The following is a 22818-nucleotide window of genomic DNA, read 5'->3' on the forward strand; positions in this document are numbered from 1 at the left end:
CTGAAAAATAGTTTCCCCTTAGATCCAAAATATTAGGGTTAAAAGTATTTCATGACACAATTTTATTTAACACAATATATAGATAGAACAGAATTGAGAATACATAATAATCTAAATGTAGATGTTATAGATTGTTCTTAATTACGTAAGTACGATCCCTTTCCAAGACGCAAAAGCCTCATAAATGTTTAATAGAATATGTTGTACCTGTACCACGTGTGTTAGGGAATTACAGTGACATGTATATTTATTCCTGGTATTTGTGTTTTGCATTTCAAACAAATGTAAACTTTATGTTATGTATTATCATTTGAGTCACTTTTATGTCACATATGCATATCCTAAAACAAGTCAATCCTGCACGCGCTCACTTACGTCCCCAAGAGAAGTGATGCTCTGCCTCTGTTTCCATAGCAACCCTCACCCCACCTCCTACGCCGCCTCCCTTTCTGCATCCCACCCCATCTCCAGCACTGAGAGAGACACACACAGATTACAGCACCATTCAAAGAAACGGGATCTACCAAATATATATATAAAATGGCGCTCATCCCTTCCCAGGTCCTAAGGCTAGCGATCCTCCTCTCGTATTTCTCCATCCTCTGCAATTATAAAGCCATTGACATGCCCGCTCACCAAACTTACGGCGGTAGCTGGAAGTTTTTAACATTCATAGATCTGGTAAGTGTGCGTTGTTCTGCTCTAGTGTTGTGTAGCACTCACTCAATGACAGCGTCCCGGTATCGACTGTATATCTAACACAACGTTCCACAGTTGTATTAACAATTTTGCGTTGCCGTTGTGTGATATTGCTTACGCCCACCCTCGGTAGTAGCATCAGGCCTATGGCAGGCGGTTGGGATCATATGTATTCTTTGTTTCGATAACAGCATTGTGATGACTCTCATTTCACATTCAAACGGGTCCGCAACCACCATATTAAGGAGCCCCCACTCTCTGAACCTCCTTCCCCATTGATCAGATAGTTATGTCACGTTGTAAGTAATGGCCTACTTTGAATCAGTTTGTTAATGTGGGTGTCCCTGTGATTGTGAGAGATGCATCCCCCCCCATAATTATTTCATATCTTAAAATGAGATCTCAGCAGACGACCTTAAATGTGTAAGCTGGTTCTTACGAAAGGACGAAAGCATTAATAACTATTTAAAATAACTGTATATTTTAGGAAAAGTGTTTCAAGGGTTGTTTTTGGGCGATTGGTGGTGCAATTATTATGTTACAAGTAGTATAATAATATAGGCTAATAAGTTCTGATAAGGTTTCGACTGAAATAACTTAGAACAAAATTACACATTACATAATACATGTAACTACAAACTAATATCCAATTGTACTGCATTTTTAAACGAATTTGTTACTTTGTTACTATATTGTTAAAATGATGGCTGTTGCTGTGGTGTATTATTATTATTATTATTATTATTATTATTATTATTATTATTATTTATACGAAAATGTTAAACACTGAATGCTGTGTTGCTGCCATCCAAAACATGTGTTCTATAAACATAGACTTGAGTTAAACTAAAAATAACTGTCTTCAATGATTTGTATTGTCATGCGTTGTGTGCTAATCTAACCCCAGCATAATTATCAGAATTATACCATGTCTTTGGTTATCTGTAAGGTTTATTTTTGATTGTTTTGTTTTAAATTTTGAGGTCATAGTATATCTTAAATGTTACCAAACTAGAGTAAACTACAATTTAACATATGCCTGAATAGTGAAAATAATTGGACAAAACCTGTGTAGGCCCATCATGAAACCAATCACCTCTCCAGTTTATGCACTGTATCCTGTGAATGTAACCCCCTCAGGAAGTTTACATTATCATTGAGGTTGTCCCCCACCACTCTCAAGGTCAGTGGATGTGTTGATGCTGATGTGTCAGTTGTAAACAAACTTTGTTCTTCACAATTGATCATAATATTAAACAAAAACTAGCCCATAGATATCTCTAATAGTTAATTCCTTGTAACGTGTTAGCATTAAAAAGAATATATACACATAACTCAAAATACATAAATTATTACTATTATTATTTTAAGTAAACCATCAAGCTGTGCATTAATTATTTTGTACTTCTGAAGCACATGCGTGCTGAGAGGATTCAGCCATCTGAGAATGGGCAATATTCTATTTTAATTTGGTTGACACCTATCCAAGACAATTGGCAAGGGTTACTTTGAATTCAGAACTGTTATTTTTAGTGCAACCTACATAGCATAGTTTGTCATCTTTGTTAATATGATATTTATATGAAGTGGAATTTGAACCTTTCTTATAATTTATAATTACTTTAATCATGACCTATTGCCTACTGGATTGTCATTATGAGTAAAATGAAGTAGCATTGTCATATTTATGCGGAACATTTTAGGTTTAGTAGATTGTAACATATCACAATGACCATTGTGAATTTATGGTGGGTTTTTAAGGAAATCAGAGACAAAAAAGTGACACGATTACGTATATTTGTTGATTTCAGATTATCTTACAATTTCCAGAAGTGTATTGTATGTCCTTCAGTTTATTGTAGTAGTGCAAACATTAAACTGCAGTGCATATCATTCTAGCTGTTGTATTCCATAACAGAACAGAGTCATATAGGCTATAATATGATACAATACATATGAAGAGAAATATGTGGCAAATAGGCTAAGGAGCCACTTTGGTAAGTATTCAGTTAGGTTTCAAGGGATTTTTTTTGGGATCATTCCATATGAAATCAATTGCCAAAATACTTTCTTGTAGGGGTGGGCGATCTTCCCAAAAAATCATATCACGATCTTATAACACATAATCACGATCCACGATCTGAATCACGATCTTCCCAATTTGTAGATGTACTATAGAGAATATCCAGACTGGAACAAGCCTATGGATTTATCTATGTAAAACACAACATTGAATTAAATAATCAGTTGTCAAAATGGTCATTAAATAGCCTGAGTTTAACTTCATTTTAAATATTAAAGTTGTAATCAGCAGTCAATAGATAAACATTAAATAACACAAGATCTTAAAGTACTCAGAAATTGCAGTAATAAAATATAAACACAAACGTGTGCACTTTTCAAATTCTGAAAAATAAACATTCTGTTTCAACTTCAAGTTGCAGCAGCCAATAGATAATATTATATAAAATAAATTGCAAAAAATTCTACATGCTTTAATTCTGCAGCGATCCTCTGTCGGCATTCAATATACATATGGGGAATGGCGGTATTAGAAAAATATTTACGACTTGGCAAATCATACCGTGCGTCTAAAGTGTGGATCAGTCTTTTAAATCCCATGTTTTCCACAGATTTGAATGCACCATATCTTTAGTTTGTAGAATGTGACCACCTCCGTCACCTCTTTCCATCATTTGCTGCTTTTGTCGTATGTTTTCGACTGCTCTAATGTGTCTGTCAGTGATAACTGTTTGTTTTGGGACCTCGTAAGATACAGATGAGTGGGGTTGTACCGACCTGAGGGAAACACTCTCGGCAAGTTCCTTCGGATGCTTCCTTTTCAGGTGGTTTCAAAAGATTTGTTGTATTACCTCTGGAAGAGCCAACCGTTACCCGACAAAGTTTACAGATAACCTTTCTCTGAGAAATGTCGGACTGTACATAGCCAAACCATTGCCACACAACTGATGTTGAGTCTTTTTTCGGCACCAGCTCCTCATCCGCCATGCTACTAGTTAATGTTGCATTTTTTTCTAATTTGTCACCACGCATGATAGAGACACGTGGTATAATTTTGCCAATCAGCACAGCCATCTAGTAGGCAGTAAGTGTTGTAGTTTTAACATTATTATGAGGACATAAAAGATCACGATCTCTACGATTCGCTTGAAAAGTAGATCGTGGATGTCTTCAAGATCGATGACGATATAAAATCGTCATTTCGCCCACCTCTACTTTCTTGCAATTATGTATAGGATTGCCTTTAGGAGAAATGGTTACAAAGTTTCAGCCACTGACCTGAATTTCTTGAGAAAGATATGAAAATCGAATTCAATTTGAACCCCACCTAATGTATTCATGCTCATAATTTATTTAGTGATTAACATAAACAGTGGTTTTGTTTTTGTTTGCACCTTTGACCTCACTTGCATCAAATGATGTAACTTTGGATTTAGGCTGTCTGTATTTTGTATTCAGTATTTTGTAAAGACAAGACCCTACATTTCCTGTCAGTTTAATTCATTGTTTACACCCAGTGCAGAATTTAATTTAGAGACTTAGGTGAAACATGATAATGAAGTGACAAGCTCTTAACTCAATCACTCTTTTCAAATGTTTTAATTTCAAGGGTGTAATATATTTATGTACATGTAAGAAGAGATTTAATTATAAAACATGTATTTTGGAATCAATTATACTGCCCTGTTACATTGTAGCTGTGGTATATTGCTACAACTAAAATATAATGGGGGGTGGCCAAACCTATGGAAATTGAGCCTGCAAATCACAAATTAAATAAGGAAAATGAACTAGGAATGATTCCATATAGCACATTAATACATATTTACACTCAAATAAATAAATCAATATTGAGTGTCTGACACTTGGGCCATTAAAAAATAAAGCTTGTTTGTTTATCTGACTATACCGGCCAATCCACACAGATCAGCTGCTTTATTCCAAAGTTCTTCAAATCTCTCTGCAGAATGCTGGTCCAGTTTCAGTGAGGTTATTAGTGTGAGGACAAAATCCACAGCTGAGGCCAGTTGAATGGCAGGGGACTGCAGATGATCCAATAGGGTTTTACTGATCGAAAAATGTTCCTCCATTAAATCGAGGTTGACTGTGAAAGACTGGTCAAGAAACACATCAAACTCTTTGGCCTTCATTGCTGTATTGTTCTCGTACACCATTTTTACACCCAGATAACTCAGAGGCTTCAACATAGCCCTGTCTAATGTTTTGGTCTACATTGCACACTTTTAATGTGTGTTTAATTTTAGCCTCTAGGCCCTCAGCAGGGGTGAAATGTAAAAATTCCTCCTTGTATGCAGTAACAGTCAGAATTAGGATATCTCACAACCACTAATATTTGTTCTTTCTTTGGTATGTCTACTATCTACCATCGGCCTGCCTCTTTCACTTCATTACTAATGTAATTTCTAATCATTGTAGCTATTATTTCACAAATTTCACTTTGAATGACGTGTGTATATTTGTCGTTTTCTGGCCGTTAAGACACCTGTACAACTGGGTGACAACTGGATCAAAACTTTCGATAAGATACAATAAAGACAAAAAGTTAACTTTATTGCTTGATGTGTTGTCCTCTCTGTGACCCCATTGACATATATATGTGATTCTGTGATATCAGCTTTTGCTTGGAAGAATCAAGTAAGTTTGTAATCCTTGACCCTCGTCTCAATGCCTCCTTGCAAAGTGATGAGCTGTTCCATTGTAGTGTCTTTTCATCAAAGCAGAAGCATTTTTCCAACTTCTAAATCCGACATGTGTTTTGTACTTGTAGCGTGGTCATATACCATACCAGTAATGACAGCAACAGGGGAGAGATCATTCAGTGAGCTAAAACTACTCAAAACATATTTTTGCTCCACTATGACAGAAGAAAGACTTTATGGGCAGCGCACCTGTACATAAAAAAGGACCTCAAACAATGTTGATGTTATTGATGAATTCGGGCATCACAACAGGAAACTTGCATTCATGTAAAAACTCCTACATCAGCGGCAGAAACAGCTGATTTCCAACGATAGATCTCTTTGAATGACAAGAACCACAAACTGTGTCTAGTTTGCTTGCATAATGTCAGCTGATGTGTGATTTTTCACTGGATGTGTCCCATAGTGATGTGTGGTTGTGAAGCAAAGATCTGTCTGATTTCATGGACTTCATGGAGATTTTTAGGTAAGTTTTTTTACTTCTAAATGACTCAGAATCACGCATATCAGGTCTCCAATTTTCAAAAACCTCATTCCGCCACTGGCCGTGTACCGTCTTCTTTTAGCCTGTTATTGATTCCAGGCTGCTAACATTAGTGGCACCCTCCGCTCCATCCACAATCTCATTTCCATTGGTATCAATTGCATATGTCCAGGGTGATGAGGTTGAAGAGAAACAAGGAAGAGCAGGTGAATACTGAGAGGAAGGGGAGAGACGGACAGGAAAAGGAGGGATGATCATAGCTGCCAGTCATGACATTCGGCGTTTCCAAGTGGTCTTCTCCTTGCTGGAGGATATATTTAGTTTTAGTTTTTTATTATTTCTTACTGTTGAGTGTGTTCTGTAATAGGCTCCATGCACGGTTCTCTTCCGGTATATCGTACACCGTATATCCTCACATTCAGGCTAGTGGTGAAGCAGCAGTGTTGCTCTTTTACACCTGCATATTTGGATGTGTCTGATCCATGCTTTTATTAATTCTAGGTTAGACTATTGCAATGTCCTTTTAGCAGGCTTCCAAAATGGAAGCAGGCTATTTCCAAGTAGTTCAAAACTTGGCAGCTAGAGTGCTGATGTACACCAAACCCATTTGACGTGCACCAAATTACATTTAAATGGTCTAGCGCCCCCCGATCTCTCAGACCTTGTACATTCTTATGTCCCTAGTTGGGTGTTGTGGTCCACTGAGGCAGATTTGCACAGACCTTTTCACAAGCCTTTTCAATGTTGTCAATGTCAATTTGTTTTCATTTCAGTTCTTCAGATGTAGCACACTTAGTATTCCAGTACTTGTCATTTTCTGCTGTCAGTTGATCAGTATGCACCACTGCAATTAATTAAGCATTTTAATAGTGTCTGTATTTCTCCCCCGAACATATTAATGTTGGAAAAACACAATAGGAGAGCAATTTTGAAAATTAGGTTTAGTGTATTACAGGTTGGCTATTCAGTGTTCAAATGAAGCCAACATGACTGTAAAGATGACAACCCAGCATAGATAAGGTATGAAATGGCACAGAGAATGTATAGATAGCAACTGCAGCACATTTAAAATATATAATTACCATAAAAACATTGTATATCAAATGGCAATAAAAGCTATTTCATTCATTCTTGAGCTTTTAGACCAGGACTGAACATATTTACAAAATCAATGACTCCAGTGTTGACATTACACTGTCTTGTTCCATGTATTGACAAGAAGTCCATTCTGATAGTTCACAAACAGGCATGACAGAGTAAACAGCTGATTAAAGCCCAGGACATCTCGCTTTGCTTCACATTGCGTAAACATTTTAATATAATGGATGTCTATGGACACAGACACACCAGCATGTTGCGTCGTGTCTTCGGGCAATGCGTCAAGATTTCTCCCAGAGCAATTTTTGACGCGACGCTTGAGAGACACGTGGCTCTCGACCAATGGCATTCCAGTTATAGTGGTGACATCACTCAGAATGTTGTACATTATGGCACAGATGTATTAAGTAGTTTATATTATTATTATTATTATTATTATTATTATTATTATTATTATTATTAACTGGTTTTCGTAGTTGCCTGTGGGGTTTGAATCCAATGTCTATTTTTCATATTAGGAAAGGAAGTTGATCCATATAGCCTATAAGTAATATAATTAATATATATATATATATATATATATATATATATCCCCTCTTCACACCCACTGGAGTTTATACCTTATTAAACTGTATAATCGCAGATCGTCCGGGAGATTTTTTTTAACCGGGAGGTGGGTCCAGATCAAAACAGGACATAAAGCACACGCATACAAAAATAAGCACACACAAACAAAACAAAAAACGTATCAATGTTTAATTACAGTACGAATGATTATTAAACTAAGGTAAATGTTCTTTATTTTTAAAACAGTAAAATTAATATTTTTTTTATTTTACAAATACAAGTAAGGTGCTTACTTGCTTTTTGACACAGTATGCAGTGAAGAGCATTTATTCAGTACAAAGAAAAAAGTGGATTGAGCAACGCTACACCAGTATATTTAGTATGTAATTAAACAATACCTCATCTTACACAGATCACAGATCACAGTGTTGAAGCAGGTCTTACACAGTATCCTTCATGAAGTGCAAATGCTGCGTGCTTGCATTTCCTATGCAAGGGATTCTCTGTGGATGTGTTAATTTAAAATTTCCCAACCCTGTTCTTCCAACTCCTCCTCATTTGTTGTTGATTCAGTGGGGTTTTCCCAAAATACTGACATTTATTTTTACTTTTAACCATAAAATATAGTTCTGTAATTGTATTGTTGTTTTGTGCAAAATGCAATCTCTGCCTTTTGACGCTTGTGAGACGCGTTGGTGTGGCACTGTCCGTGGCACGTCAAGTTTGAAGCGATGCGACACGCTGGTGTGTCCCGGGCTTAATGCTCCCAGAGCATTGGATGGACATGGACATCACTGTGTCACACAGCTTATGTTATTTCACCCAGAGAATGCAGTGTTCAGCATGTACTCTGAGCCTTGCATTGGACTGTGTCTGCTTGACCTTGTGGGCAGGCATCTGTGAGCATTTGGACAGGAAACCTGGCCAACGGATCTTGCATGGCAGAAGGTCATCTACGAGCAAGCCCTTATACACTATTATGGCCATATCAGGGGTAAGGATGGGGATGATTCCTGATTGTTTAAACAGCTCTTTGTCAATTATGGATCCAGCATAGAGTGCAGACACAAAAGTGATTACGCCATGGGGTGCCATACCTAATAAGGCTTTGAAGGTGTAGTGAGACTTATAGTTTCAAAATACTTCACTGTGTAACAGCAGGGATGATGGTATTTAGCAGCCGATCACTATGCAATCAATTATTGTCAGTTTTCTTTGAAATTCTGTTGGCAACCCAAGAAGCTGCCTAACATCAAGGGGGTACATACACTGTTGCAAAATCATCAAATACATCACAGCCTTACAAGGATCCATTCTCCATCCTCGATAATTACAATTGCACACACAAGAATGCTCACAACATAATCAGAAGTTAGAACACACTTTTTTTTATTGTAGAGAAATGGTTAGACTAATGTTTGCCAATTTACTGCTAAGGGTATCAATACATGCATGGCTTAAGTGGATACACTCCATGTTGTGTAAATGGAATTTATTTTCAAATTTTAGAAAAAGTATAGCCTAGCATAGACCAAAGCAATGTTGTACAGTCATCTGTTCCAATTTGTGCGGCAGGTTCTCTACCTCCTTGGCATTTTTGATAAGGGTCAAGTACAGAGTAGAAGCTTCAGGAACTGAGCACTAGTCATGGTTGGCCAGGTCGATGGTACAATCCAAATCCATGGTGTGGGTATGTGATGGGGCACAGGTCTCTGTTGCCGCTCCCACACACCTGGGTTGAGATCTGGTGACTGTGAAGGCCATAGCATATGATTCACATCATTTTCATACTCCTCAAACCATTCAGTGAGCCCTCGTGCCCTGTGGATGGGGGCATTGTCATCCTGGAAGACACCACTCCCATCAGGATAGAAATGTTTCACCATAGGATAACGGTGATCACTCAGAATAACTTTGTAATGATTTTCAGTGACCCTTCCCTCTAAGGGGACAAGTGGACCCAAACCATGCCAGGAAAATGCCCCCCACAGGATAACAGAGCCTCCGGACCCCCTCACTATAGGGGTAAAGCAGTCAGGCCTGTCCCGTTTTCTTGGTGCCGCCACACATGCACTCGCCCATTTGTTGAGAGCACTAGCCAGTTGAGCAGCCTTTGTGACTGAAGCTCCTGCCATTTGTGCCCCAATAATGACCCCTCTTTCAAAGTCACTTAGATCCTTTGCTCTTGCCATCTTGATCCAAAATTGAGGTCAACTGGGCCTGCTCAGCATTTTTATACATGCCTCAGAGCATGGTAGGATGTTAATTGCTTAATTGTATTATGCAGTACACCTGTTTGGCAACATCTGCATTTGATATGTTCCTTCACTCATTTATGCAGGTTTTTCCTTTAATTTGTCACCTGTCAACCTATAATAACTAGTAGTATAATTATGATTAGTTTCTTCCTCAGAAGTGCTCTGTCAATTTGTCACACGTAGTAATTAACACGAAGCTGGACTGCTGGTATAATCTGTTACATAGAGATTATTATTTTTCTTGACCAAAAACCTCTCTATTTTCCTCCATAATTAGAACTTCACAGTCTCTATGAGTGGTCAGGTGTGCTGTGTGTCAGACTACCGGTTACACTTAAACCCACCCCCTCTGTCCTCCACACATAATTTTGTTGGACTATACAGGCAATGTTTATTTAAATAATAAACAAAGGTTGTTTCTCTTCAAGTTCTATGACAACCACTTCCATTAAAATGTTAACAACATTTTATAAGACAATAATCCTGAAAAGGGACATGTAGGAGCAGGGCAGGAGTGATTCTGGTCAGTCAGTCAGAAAGGTAATTATTCAAAAAAAAAACTGGTTGTCAGCTGGGGTGACGGCCGAGCTTTCTGATGGGGGGGCAAGTGCCACCCTGGTGGACACGCCCCTGTAATGTTGTAATTTTTTTGTTTTTAATTGCATAGATATCAGAAGAGCATTTATTATTGTTATTAATTATGTCATGAGGAGGAGTAGTTTTTAGATTTTTGGGGAACTTCTTCATTTAATTTTACCGTAGTGACTAGTTGATTCTTGCAGAATAATTTGACCATGGGATTATATTACACAAGATTTTGAGTTCTCAGAGTACTGAGAACAATACCGAGTCACGAGATATCGAGTCCAAGAAAAGACCTTAAAAATCCGTTCTTGAGTTCTAGATCGCTGCTTTGCACAGATAATCATTAGCCTATACGTTGAATATAAAGCCCCTTTCACACTCAAATACCAGCAAAATGCAGGCAGCTTTTGCCTGCTTTTTTCCTATTGCACCCCCAATTCACACAGGCTTTGAATGCCAGCCAAATGCCTTTCATGTACAAAACTGAGAATGCCAGCCTTGGGATGAAGATGCAACAGAAGCATGTGGATTAGGGAGAGGAGAGATGGACCAATATTCTGGACATGTTTATAAAAGTTTGATTATTTCCCCTGTTTTGCCAGTTTCCTTCCACTGTGTTTACTGGGCTGTTGGTTCTAAGCAGGGCACCGGTTCAGTTCGGACTCACTACCAAGAACAAATAGTCAGGAAGGAACACAAACAATACATCAATCTAGGTGTGTATTCGCGCTATGCCCAGGTCATCAGGCTGTATGGTTGTGATTTTGCGGTGTGGTCACTGGACCCAGCGGTCACAGATCATTTGAACCAGTGAACCCAGTATGAGACTCAGCTCTCAGTTCACGGTCACATAATGAGAGGCATTGTGTGGGTCTTGACATAAACTGCAGCAAAGGTAAATCAACTAAAATGAGAGAAAAAACATGACATTACATTGTGTGTATGTCTGTATGTATACCAAAAGTGTGGGAGTGCAGATCTGCAATTGATTGACTGCTCAATACTATTTTATTTTTAATTTTTTAAAGTTTGACATTACTGCCTTAAAATTAAAGAACTCGAAACAAACTACCGTTAGTTTACAATGTAATGCAGTCTAACACGTTTGCCTATGTATTGAGATATATTTTGCATGATTTATTGGTATATAACTTCTGACATATGTGTGACAATAGCTACATCACCAACCTGTTGCTTCATCAATAACACTCAGAATTGCTGCGACAACATTATTTTGAACCTCTGTTTTTTTTAACGACCATGTCTGTTTTTCAATATGGTCACAGCCACAAATTCATGGTCAAATGTGGCGTAAACTAGTTGTGTTGTGGTCAAAATGTGAAAACAAAAAGCAAGCAAGGACGTGACATGTCATATGCCAGTTTTTCTAATCCTGCATCATTCACACAGACTTTGCCTGCAAAACAAAATGCCACGTAAAAGGCTGTATAAGTTTCTGTGTGAATGGGGCTTAAGATCAAGGATTCGTTTAAAAACATTATACCGTACAGGCAACCACCGTACTTATGACCTAATTGGTTCCTGGAGAACCATCGTTGAGCTGCTGTAATTCGAACCATATAACCATATAAATGACGATTCTGTTCCTGGAAACCCACTTTATACCATAAAAATTGAAATGGAGGAAACTAATAAAACCAATATATACCCTTATAAACATGTATTATCTAAACACACACACACGCATATATATATATATATATATATATATATATATATATATCATATTGTGGTTTGAAGATTTGACTAAAAACTATGTATTTTGAATGACAGAAATAGGAAACAATTAGGCCTATGCCACAATGTAAACCACTGGTTCTGAGTTACAGTTCAAAGCACCAGTTTTTTTTGTTTGATTCAATTATTATTGACACAAAGTAGTGCACAATAGCATAGTAGAAACAAATATAAACTCTGTCATGTTCAATTTTACATTATCAAGTAGCTTAAATACAGGAAAACTCTCATCACCAAAGGAAGCAACATTAATCCCAGTCTCACAGAGGTGTAGACTCGACTCCAACATCTGCAGGCAAAGTGTACCAATTTGAATTGTTGTGGCCTTGCCTACTGTTGTGTTTTATGGAGAGAATGTTACATGTCTTTCAGATAATGAGAAAATGTTCATGATTGTGAGCCATATAAAATGTCAATGAATACTTAAAAGACTACTTAAGTGACAATTTGCAACAACAAAACTATGATTAGTTATTAAACTGCTAAGGTAACATCATGACATGATTATTCTTTTGTGTAAAATCCACAACTTGGACATAATACACCTCTAAAATGTACAAAAGTAATTGAAGGTATGACTATTTAAAAGCTTCCTTTTCATTAGAAACTCCTTAAATCTGTACTGATTTACCTTGAATCTAAAATTTGCATGATCACTCTCTCTCTTAACATCTAGGACATGTTAATATTTAATATGTAATTAAAGTGTAGCATTTAAAATAAATTATATGGTGGCAATTTATATGAATACATGGGCTGTCAATCACCCCGCAGGAGAGGGAGATGTCGATGGGAAATGGATGCATTGTGGCTAATGTCTAACCTAGCTAAGTTATTTATAAAACACATTTTTAATGTCTGTCAACCTTTAATTAAGTATAGTTAAATCCAAATCCTGGCGGTCCTCTACAAATGGACTTGCCAAATTATTGCATTAACTACATAGTACTGAAATTGTAGTTGCCTGAATATTATAGCTGAAATTAAAACAACAACAACCAAAAAAACAAAAAAAAAGGAAGTCCTAAACAACCTCAGGAGATGTGTTAAATGTTAATTGCCCCATTTCATCCCGGGTGGCCAGCAGTGCTGCACTGAAACAGAATCAGCTGTTCCTTGAGTGTCAGTTGGATCAGCTCAACGCAGTGGTGTGTGAACTGCATTGCCAGTCGAGCTCATTGTGGAACAGTGCCTTCCTGCACACTTGCTCCCTCATCTGATTACCTCAATCCCTCTGTGGTGGCACACAGGATAGATAGTTTAAACTGCAGAAAATGATTTCCCAGTGGAACCATGGGAGACAGCTGTAAAAACCTACAAAGGCTGTGTGATTCAAAGCGCAATAATGCGATGCCATAAATAAAAGTGCAAAATATTTGTGGAAGATTTGCTTTCTTCAGTCCCCAGGGCTCAGTTTTCTGTGTGAGGCAACTATACATTAAAGCTTACAACATACACAGTCTCGTATGCTGTTGCTTGTATTCACATTCTCAGCAGTGTGTCCTTCAAAGATGGCTGTGTTAATCATTTTGCTATATTTAAACTAGATCCATGGGTTATCTTTTATCTTCTACTACCAAAGCTTCATTTTGCATGATATGATGTGTAGGGAACAGAATAAACCAAAATGCTACACAGTTGATAGCTCTTAATCTGGAAGCTCGTTACAGGGGGAAATTATTAAACTATCAAGATAATGTTTTATAGAAATAAATAATTTCTTAAGAAAAAAAAAGTTTTATAAGGAGCCAATCCTAATAAGCAACATTAGTTCTCTACATGTTTAATAGAACCACTATACATTTGTGTACAAATATTTTATCAAACTGCAGATGTGAACCTGGAATAATACCAATAATACATTAATAATAACAGGTATTTTTGATTAAACAAAATAGTAAAGGAAGACTCATCAAGTATAACTCACCTAACTAAGATGGTATAATGGAAATTCATTCATAATGCTTTCTGGAAAGCAATGTACTCATGTATTTCAACTCCAATCTAAATAGCTTGCTCTTCAGACAGTTTACTTTTTGTATTTGTTGTTTATGTCTTTGCTCTTTACTTTCATTCTGTTAGCCAAGCTGTGCATGTGATACTGTCCATAACTAGTAATGTTTGAGTCTAAAGGAGTGTTATTTTAAAATGATGTATAATTAAAGTAAACAAAAAACATTGCAAATCCACTTATCTGGTCTCATCTGCTCAATTATTCTGTAGAAACAGTGAAAATCTAATTGAAAAGAAGGAATCGTATTATTAAATTTGTGCCATGTTAAAAATAAATGTATCTGCTAACACGTGTATCTATCAATGGTAACTAGTTAAATAGACAGTTAGGAAATTAGTAAATAAATCCAAACCTTGTCTACTAGCATGACTTCTGCATTAAAGGGTTCACATATACCTATTAATGATACCTTTACTTAAACTTGTCAAGATCCCTAAATTATTTACTTATGATTTGACCATTTTACAAAAATGTGCATTCTTATGGATATTTTAAACAATTTATAAATAAGTGCCTGCCATTTTTGAGGCTTTTGATATTGACATTTTAAGAGAAAGAAAAAAAATGCTAAACTAATTGCTTGTTTTCAGCTCAGTTCTCACTAGAAAAATAATCTTAACTTAAACAGATTGTTGCTACACAATATTAGAACATTTAACATATGACAGACACACAGATTATTATGTGTTTTTGGTTGCTATTATCTTATTAATTCAAGGACTTTTTTAAGCTATTTATGAAGGATCCCATTGACTTTAATTCCCCGGCATGGTTAAGAGCTGGATTAAATCAAAACTTTGACCCACCCGCTAATAGAAAACTACAAGCCTGTTCATCATAGTGGTTACATTTATGATTAGAAGAAAGTGTCATCTTACTAAAAATGAAGCTGCAACTGTGTACAGTTCTGTAGTTTTCTATTAGCGGGTGGGTCAAAGTTTTGATTTAATCTGGTAACACATTTCCAGGGTTTTTTGTGTAAAAATAAACTGATTTGGGGTTCTAAATACACTTTTAAATATACATTTAAAGTACTTTTTTTGGGTTAACTTTTACAGTTCATTTAAGGACAGTGAAATTGTGAATCAAATTCCCAAAACATCTAATCTGTTCCAGGCTATATAATTATTTTAAGATCTTGGAGAGAGAGAGAGAGAGAGAGAGAGAGAGAGAGAGAGAGAGAGAGAGAGAGAGAGAGAGAGAGAGAGAGAGAGAGAGAGAGAGAGAGAGAGAGAGAGAGAGAGAGAGAGAGAGAGAGAGAGGTCAGTATATGGTTTAATGCCTGCATACTGGCATTAATTCATTGTGGAAAGTCTGTTTTTTTAACCAATTGCATGTAATTTAATTGAAAGGAAACATGGAAAGCACTCATTTGAACATAGCTGCATGCAAATGTGCTGATCATAGCAAGAAAAATAAATAAATAGTCAAATAGTCTTTGAAAAAACTGCTTGAAAAACATTTTTATTAATGCAAGAAAGGAGTTCATAATACTACAAATGTGTGCATACTGTAAAAAGTATGGATTACTACTGAACTAATAGATATATACTATAGTTTTAAAGTTTTATAATCATATTTATTTCTGGTGGGGGGTAGGTTATTCACATATTAACTGCATATACATCCCTGGTTATCTGACATTTTGAGAAAAACAAGATTTCCTACGTTTTAGGGGTTGTGGAGTGAAAAAAAGTGCCATCTCAATAGTTGTAGCACCCAGATGATAATAATTTTCAACTCCAAAAATCAGGTATCAAAATGAATAAAGAATTAGAAGTTACAAAAGAAAAAAAGAAGCATTTTCCTGCCATGGTATACATATAAAGATGCATAAAAAAATAAAAAAATAAATAAATAGCTGGAAAAGAAGATTATATAAATTGTTTCAATAAAATAATTAAATGTGCAAACTGGTGACTAAAAAGTAAAATCCTCATGGTGCATTCATTTTATCTCATTAAATTACTACCTTACAGGGATTGCTGTCTATTTCATAAGTTAACAGGCGATAACTATTATGTTTACAATTCTGCAAACCTGTACAAATGCTGTGCTCTTCTAACAACTAAGATTTGTTTTGGGGGTAGACATGGTTGATCTTGACATGGATGTACAGTGAGGGAAAAAAGTATTTGATCCCCTGCTGATTTTGTACATTTGCCCACTGACAAAGAAATTATCAGTCTATAATTTTAATGGTAGGTGTATTTTAACAGTGAGAGACAGAATAACAACAAAAAAATCCAGAAAAACGCATTTCAAAAACGTTATATATTGATTTGCATGTTAATGAGGGAAATAAGTATTTGACCCCTTCGACTTAGTACTTGGTGGCAAAACCCTTGTTGACAATCACAGAGGTCAGACGTTTCTTGTAGTTGGCCACCAGGTTTGCACACATCTCAGGAGGGATTTTGTCCCACTCCTCTTTGCAGATCTTCTCCAAGTCATTAAGGTTTCGAGGCTGACGTTTGGCAACTCAAACCTTCAGCTCCCTCCACAGATTTTCTATGTGATTAAGGTCTGGAGACTGGCTAGGCCACTCCAGGACCTTAATGTGCTTCTTCTTGAGCCACTCCTTTGTTGCCTTGGCTGTGTGTTTTGGGTCATTGTCATGCTGGAATACCCATCCACGACCCATTTTCAATGCCCTGGCTGAGGGAAGGAGGTTCTCACCCAAGATTTGACGGTACATGGCCCCGTCCATCGTCCCTTTGATGTGGTGCAGTTGTCCTGTCCCCTTAGCAGAAAAACACCCCCAAAGCATAATGTTTCCAAGTCCATGTTTGATGGTGGGGATGGTGTTCTTGGGGTCAGTCCTCCTCCTCCAAACACGGCGAGTTGAGTTGATGCCAAAGAGCTCGATTTTGGTCTCATCTGACCACAACACTTTCACCCAGTTCTCCTCTGAATCATTCAGATGTTCATTGGCAAACTTCAGACGGGCCTGTACATGTGCTTTCTTGAGCAGGGGGACCTTGTGGGCGCTGCAGGATTTCAGTCCTTCACGGCATAGTGTGTTACCAATTGTTTTCTTGGTGACTATGGTCCCAGCTGCCTTGAGATCATTAACAAGATCCTCCCGTGTAGTTCTTGGCTGATTCCTCACCATTCTCATGATCATTGAAACCCCACGAGGTGAGATCTTGCATGGACCGAGGTAGACTGACAGTTATTTTGTGTTTCTTCCATTTGCGAATAATCGCACCAACTGTTGTCACCTTCTCACCAAGCTGCTTGGCGATGGTCTTATAGCCCATTCCAGCCTTGTGTAGGTCTACAATCTTGTCCCTGACATCCTTGGACAGCTCTTTGGTCTTGCCCAGGTGGAGAGTTTGGAATCTGATTGATTGCTTCTGTGGACAGGTGTCTTTTATACAGGAAACGATCTGAGATTAGGAGCACTCCCTTTAAGAGAGTGCTCCTAATCTCAGCTTGTTACCTGTATAAAAGACACCTGGGAGCCAGAAATCTTGCTGATTGATAGGGGATCAAATACTTATTTCTCTCCCTGATTTTTTTCTCTCACTGTTAAAATACACCTACCATTAAAATTATAGACTGATCATTTCTTTGTCAGTGGGCAAACGTACAAAATCAGCAGGGGATCAAATAGTTTTTTCCCTCACTGTATATACACAGACACATACACATGTTTAAGGAAGAAGTTATTTATTTTCTAAATTTTTGATTATGCTTCACCTGATACTCAGTAGAGATAAGAATTGGTGAAATTGAGCAGCCAGGGGTGTTACAGAAATAATGGTTCCCAGAGAGTCTTGAACAAACACTTGTAACAGCCGCAGGGAACATTTCTGTTCAATAGTGTTATAAAAGAAAAAAGATGTCAAGGAATGTGAAATTCCAGTCACGTTGTTAGCTGGAAATAATAATCTTCATTAACTGTCTAGATAGGGGTGACTCACACCATTTTTATTGCGTAAAAGCTCATAGGAAATTGTGGTTCTGTGAGTTTTAAGAGATTTTGTTTTATAGAATTGGCCTATTGCCTTCAGTTCAGTGAAACTCCGACTTTATATGAAAGAAATAGTCTCTGATTACACAAAAAAAAAACAAATCTGTGATGAAAACTGGACATATTAAGTAGGATGGATTATGATTAAATTGAGATATTTCTGCTACTGACCTCTGTATTTAGAAACTCTGCAGACAGCTTTAACCTTTAAACTATATATTTTTGTCTAATGAATACCCATAATTGTGTCTAAGACTTGCTAATTGCTTAGAGATTTAAAAACAGCTGTTGCAGCCTAGTTAGAATACTGTACGTTGTAAAATATTGATGTGTTTTCCCAGTTCAAATGTGCATTCTCTAAAAAGAGAGATAATCTGGCTTTCAAAGCTTTTTGCTCTGTATTGCAGAGCACAGACTGCTGACGAGGCAACATTTTAAAATGTGCTTGGTTGTGTAAGAAAATTATTCCATTTATATTATTGATTGCTTGTATGCTTATACGTTGCACACTTTAATTGAGCCGTATTTATTTGTAGTTTCTTTCAGCAAGCTTTACTGTGGAGTGAAATTGTGAAGACTTTACAAGCTAGCAAACTTGCTGACAAACACATTGGATTTTTGAAGTTGTATTGGTATAATGAATCCCACATCTTATCACAATTCAAAAACACTACTGAAGTGTAAAAAGCACCATTTGCAATAATTGCATTTTCATTTTTTTCTACTTTTCTCTTCATCATTGCTATAGCAAAGTAAAATATACAACATCAGCTGCTGGGATAGCTCTGGTACAGGTGTTGCCTAAGGGATTTAATAACCTTTCCATGAATCCTTAACTTCTTCAGATTTTTTAATAAAAGCAAGCTTGAGCTGAATTAAACTTCAGCTTTAGTGTTATAAATCATGTTGGTGGAAAATAAAAGAATAGCCAAAGGATTTAAATGTGAGAGGAACCAAATGGGATGCAGAGTACTACATCAAAACAGTACAGAATCAAGGACTAGCTGATAGAAAGCCTCTTTTTTCTTTGGTCATGTCATTCCTTCTGCTTTTTTATTTCCCTAGGTCATCCAGGCTGTGTTCTTTGGAGTCTGTGTCCTGACTGACCTCTCCAGCTTGCTGACAAAGGGCAGCGAGTGCCAAGAGCAGGAGAGACAGCTGAAAAAGCTGATAAGCTTGCGAGACTGGATGATGGCTGTCTTAGCCTTTCCCGTGGGAGTGGTAAGTGCCTTCTCGGACAGAATCTGTTTATTTATTTAGTTTAAGACGTTGATAATATAGTATCACACTGTAAACATGGATTTTTATTATTATTTGATACTACTGGCTAAAAGTCTGACCTCATCAGATCTCATAATCTGTATGGCTTATTAATAAGGTTGGAAGATGGTAAACTAAAGTTAGGTTAATGATGTTGGTACATTAGTAGGAGGAACTTGTATCTCCACACTTTAGGTTCAGACCAATGCCCTGGTGAAATAGAGTCTTAGATCTTCAACCAGCGTCTTCTCAACACTGTGGACAATAAACACGTCATGGCACTTTTTGCTTTAAAAAGCAAGCAGGTTTATTGTCTAAAAAATATATAAAAATGCCCTACATCAATCCTGTAACTTCATTAAGATGATAATTTCCTGATGCATGTATATCTCCCAGTCCCGTGATGGAGATTGTAAACTTAGTTAGTTTATTGGTAAAATAAACATTTAGTAAAAGAATCCATCAGATTCCAACCCAGTGGGGACCGGATTAACCTATTGCCACACAGCCCTCACAGTGCTGTTGTTGTGTATGGATGTAGTCCTTCTCTGATATACAAGAGGACTATACATGTCATCCATATAACTAAACTATACAGCTGACTCCCCTTGACACGCTATAGTTCATTGTAATGTTCTGATGTGTTTCGTCGTCTCTTTGTTTCTGAAGCTTATGATGACATTCCAGGTCTTGGAATGCATCACAGTATTTCACAATTACACAGTAATCTCTGTGTTATTAATTTTCATATACACACTAAGACTATGATGTTAATCGCAACAGTTTTTCCCACACCCTCTGATATTACAATTCTTGAGATGTATGTCTGCATTGTTATTAGTTATGCATTTGCACACTCATTTTTGCAACATCTCACAAAGGTGTCAGAGCTGTTTGATAAAAGGCTGCATTCAAGACTGTTTTTGAACATATTCTTTCCTTACAAAAAAAACAAAAAAACAAGTCACATGGTAGCACTTGAACAGTGTCTGTAAAAATTTTAAAAGCTTGCAACCTTTCTGTTTCTTCAGCTGTGCATCTGTGGTGGAAATGAAGAATTTCTAGATTTGCATAGGATAGGTCTTATTTTGATCAGTTATACAAGAAACTGTCATGTGAAGGCGCTGATTATTGCTTGCTTAATTCAAACATTTCTTACAGAAAATAGTGTCTTATGTTACATACACTGCTGCCTGTTTAAATGAAGATGTCAATAATCAAATCCATTATTTTCAGGTGATTCATATTATAACCCTGTATATGAAATATGCTAATTCTGTTTTGGGATCCCATGTCCTACTCTAATGCATAACTGAAGCTAAGGAAAAAAGAATAATGAATGCCGTGCCATCCCAGAGCTTTTTGTTAAAACCAGGCAATTGTAGCAAGTCCATCCCCTGTTGTGGGAGGAGCAGAGCTATTGTGGGTTTGGTTTCTGTTTCATTTTAAACGAAAACAGACCTCACTTCACCAGCACCCCAACCCTTCCCCCCCCCGCCGACCTCACTTCTTTCTGCTTTACATGATTGTAAACAGTGTAATACATACACATTTCTGTTAAGAGATATTAGGAAGAGCTAAACGTGTATAGACAACATTCAGACACATTCATACACTTTTTTCTGTATTATTTTTAATTTACTTAGCAGACGTTCTTAACCAGGGTAAGTTACAGTTTAAACAAAATGTTTAATCATCCAGCTACAATATAGCAGCTTATAATTTAACCAAAGTGTGCAAGTTTCAGTCATGGCGAAATGGACTTATGGACGCATTTATTAAACCAGTCCTTAATGTTTTAGAGGGAAACACAGATCTGCTGTATTTATTAATTCATTCATTTAACTTGTAAATGGGCACACGTTCATTAAATTGCATTTGTCTTCATACTGATTGCCTCTGCTGGGCTGTTATACAACAGACCTGCACAACATTCACAAAATGACAGCCTGAAACACTGTCCAGTTATTCATAAAATATTAATAAAATCATCTGCTACCGATGATTATGCTTTAGTCACGGCACTGCATCGGGGTCCTGTGAAATCCATGTTTGGCAAGTTTTTAATACACTCGGATATTAACTGCAAGCAGTTATTGTTTCTGTATATGTATTTCACTCCATGCTGCTAATAAAACTGTAATTGCTTCGTGATCCCACATGGCACTTGAGATTATATCTTTTCTGTAAGATTAGTCAAGCACACTTATCCTCTTCTGAAAGTGAAGTATTTCCTTAGTGGACGCGTCCAGATGCTTAAGCCAGTGGAAACGTGGCATTAGACAAATGCATGAAGGGCATAAAACAGTATCGGACATGGCCTGAGAAATAAACTTATCAGCGTGTCAGCAATCAAAATAGTCACCTTGCTTCTCCTGTCTGTCGTCCATAGAGAAAAAGCCCATTATTGAATGGAAAGCAGTGATCCTCTTTCTTTTTATTTCATTTTAGAATCTGTCAACTCTTAGTGTGAGTTTTTAACATCACAACAATTTGTGATGCCTGATATGTAACTGTGATACATAAATAGACAGGACAAGGGGATCTTGAACTGTGACTGCATCCTCGTGGAACTATATCTGGGCAGGTGCTTGGACAGTATTTGCATAAGGTGATCAGGGACACCAATATGCATTGTCTCATTTATAGTGTATGGATTTGTTTTGCAAATGGTATGTCATCTATCTGTCATGCTACTTCCACCAAACTTTAACACTAGGACATGACTTTCTCCTGTTTAAAATGTTGTTTGTCTTACTCTTATATGCATTGTGTTTGTGATAGCCTTCTGATAATTACTAATATTTTAATTGGACATGGTTCTGTCTTTTTCCTTGTGGTCTTAAATGTTAAACGTGATGATAATGGCAGCAGTCCAGGATGCCTGAGCTGAGAGGGATTCAAGCTGTACTTTTTATTTTTAAGGGACGGGGCAAATATTTAACTTGTATTTAGGTATAGAGCACAGTTTGCTTTTTTTCCTGGACCCAAGCCAAAAAGGGCTACAGACCTGCATGTTTTATAGATTGTTTTCCATGGAAAGCTGTATGACTTTAATCATGAACTACTGTAGGACCTAGAATAAAATGCTAAATAATTTGCAATTTAAATACATAGACCAATGATATATGATATCATATATATGAAGTATTTGATTCAGTCTAGTTCAGCCATCAGTACTGAAAACATTGAAGAAACATACATAAATGTTATTAAATATATCTACACAGGGACGTGCAGAGACATGGGTTAGTGAATTGTGGAGCGATGAGGTTGGGGAGTGGCAACATGCCATTCCAAATGCTAGTATTTATTCTATGCAAAATCTAAATATATAAAATGGTTACATAAAACTGTAGTATTACTTCATCCCA

The 22818-nt window shown here is 36.9% G+C and overlaps 1 protein-coding gene across 2 annotated transcripts in view; it reads left to right on the plus strand.

Moving 5' to 3' along the window:
- Positions 1–491: 491 nt before the first annotated feature.
- aig1 (androgen-induced 1 (H. sapiens)) overlaps positions 492–22818 on the plus strand; it is a 78802-nt gene continuing 56475 nt past the window's right edge. For both annotated transcript variants that reach the window (XM_066702641.1, XM_066702721.1), the window contains exons 1-2: positions 492–681; positions 19250–19405. In XM_066702641.1, the coding sequence (XP_066558738.1) occupies positions 541–681; positions 19250–19405 (297 nt within the window). In that variant the 5' untranslated portion in view covers positions 492–540. The remainder of the gene's footprint in view (positions 682–19249; positions 19406–22818) is intronic.

Source organism: Amia ocellicauda, chromosome 1, assembly GCF_036373705.1.
Source record: "Amia ocellicauda isolate fAmiCal2 chromosome 1, fAmiCal2.hap1, whole genome shotgun sequence".
NCBI classification, from domain to species: Eukaryota; Metazoa; Chordata; class Actinopteri; order Amiiformes; family Amiidae; genus Amia; species Amia ocellicauda.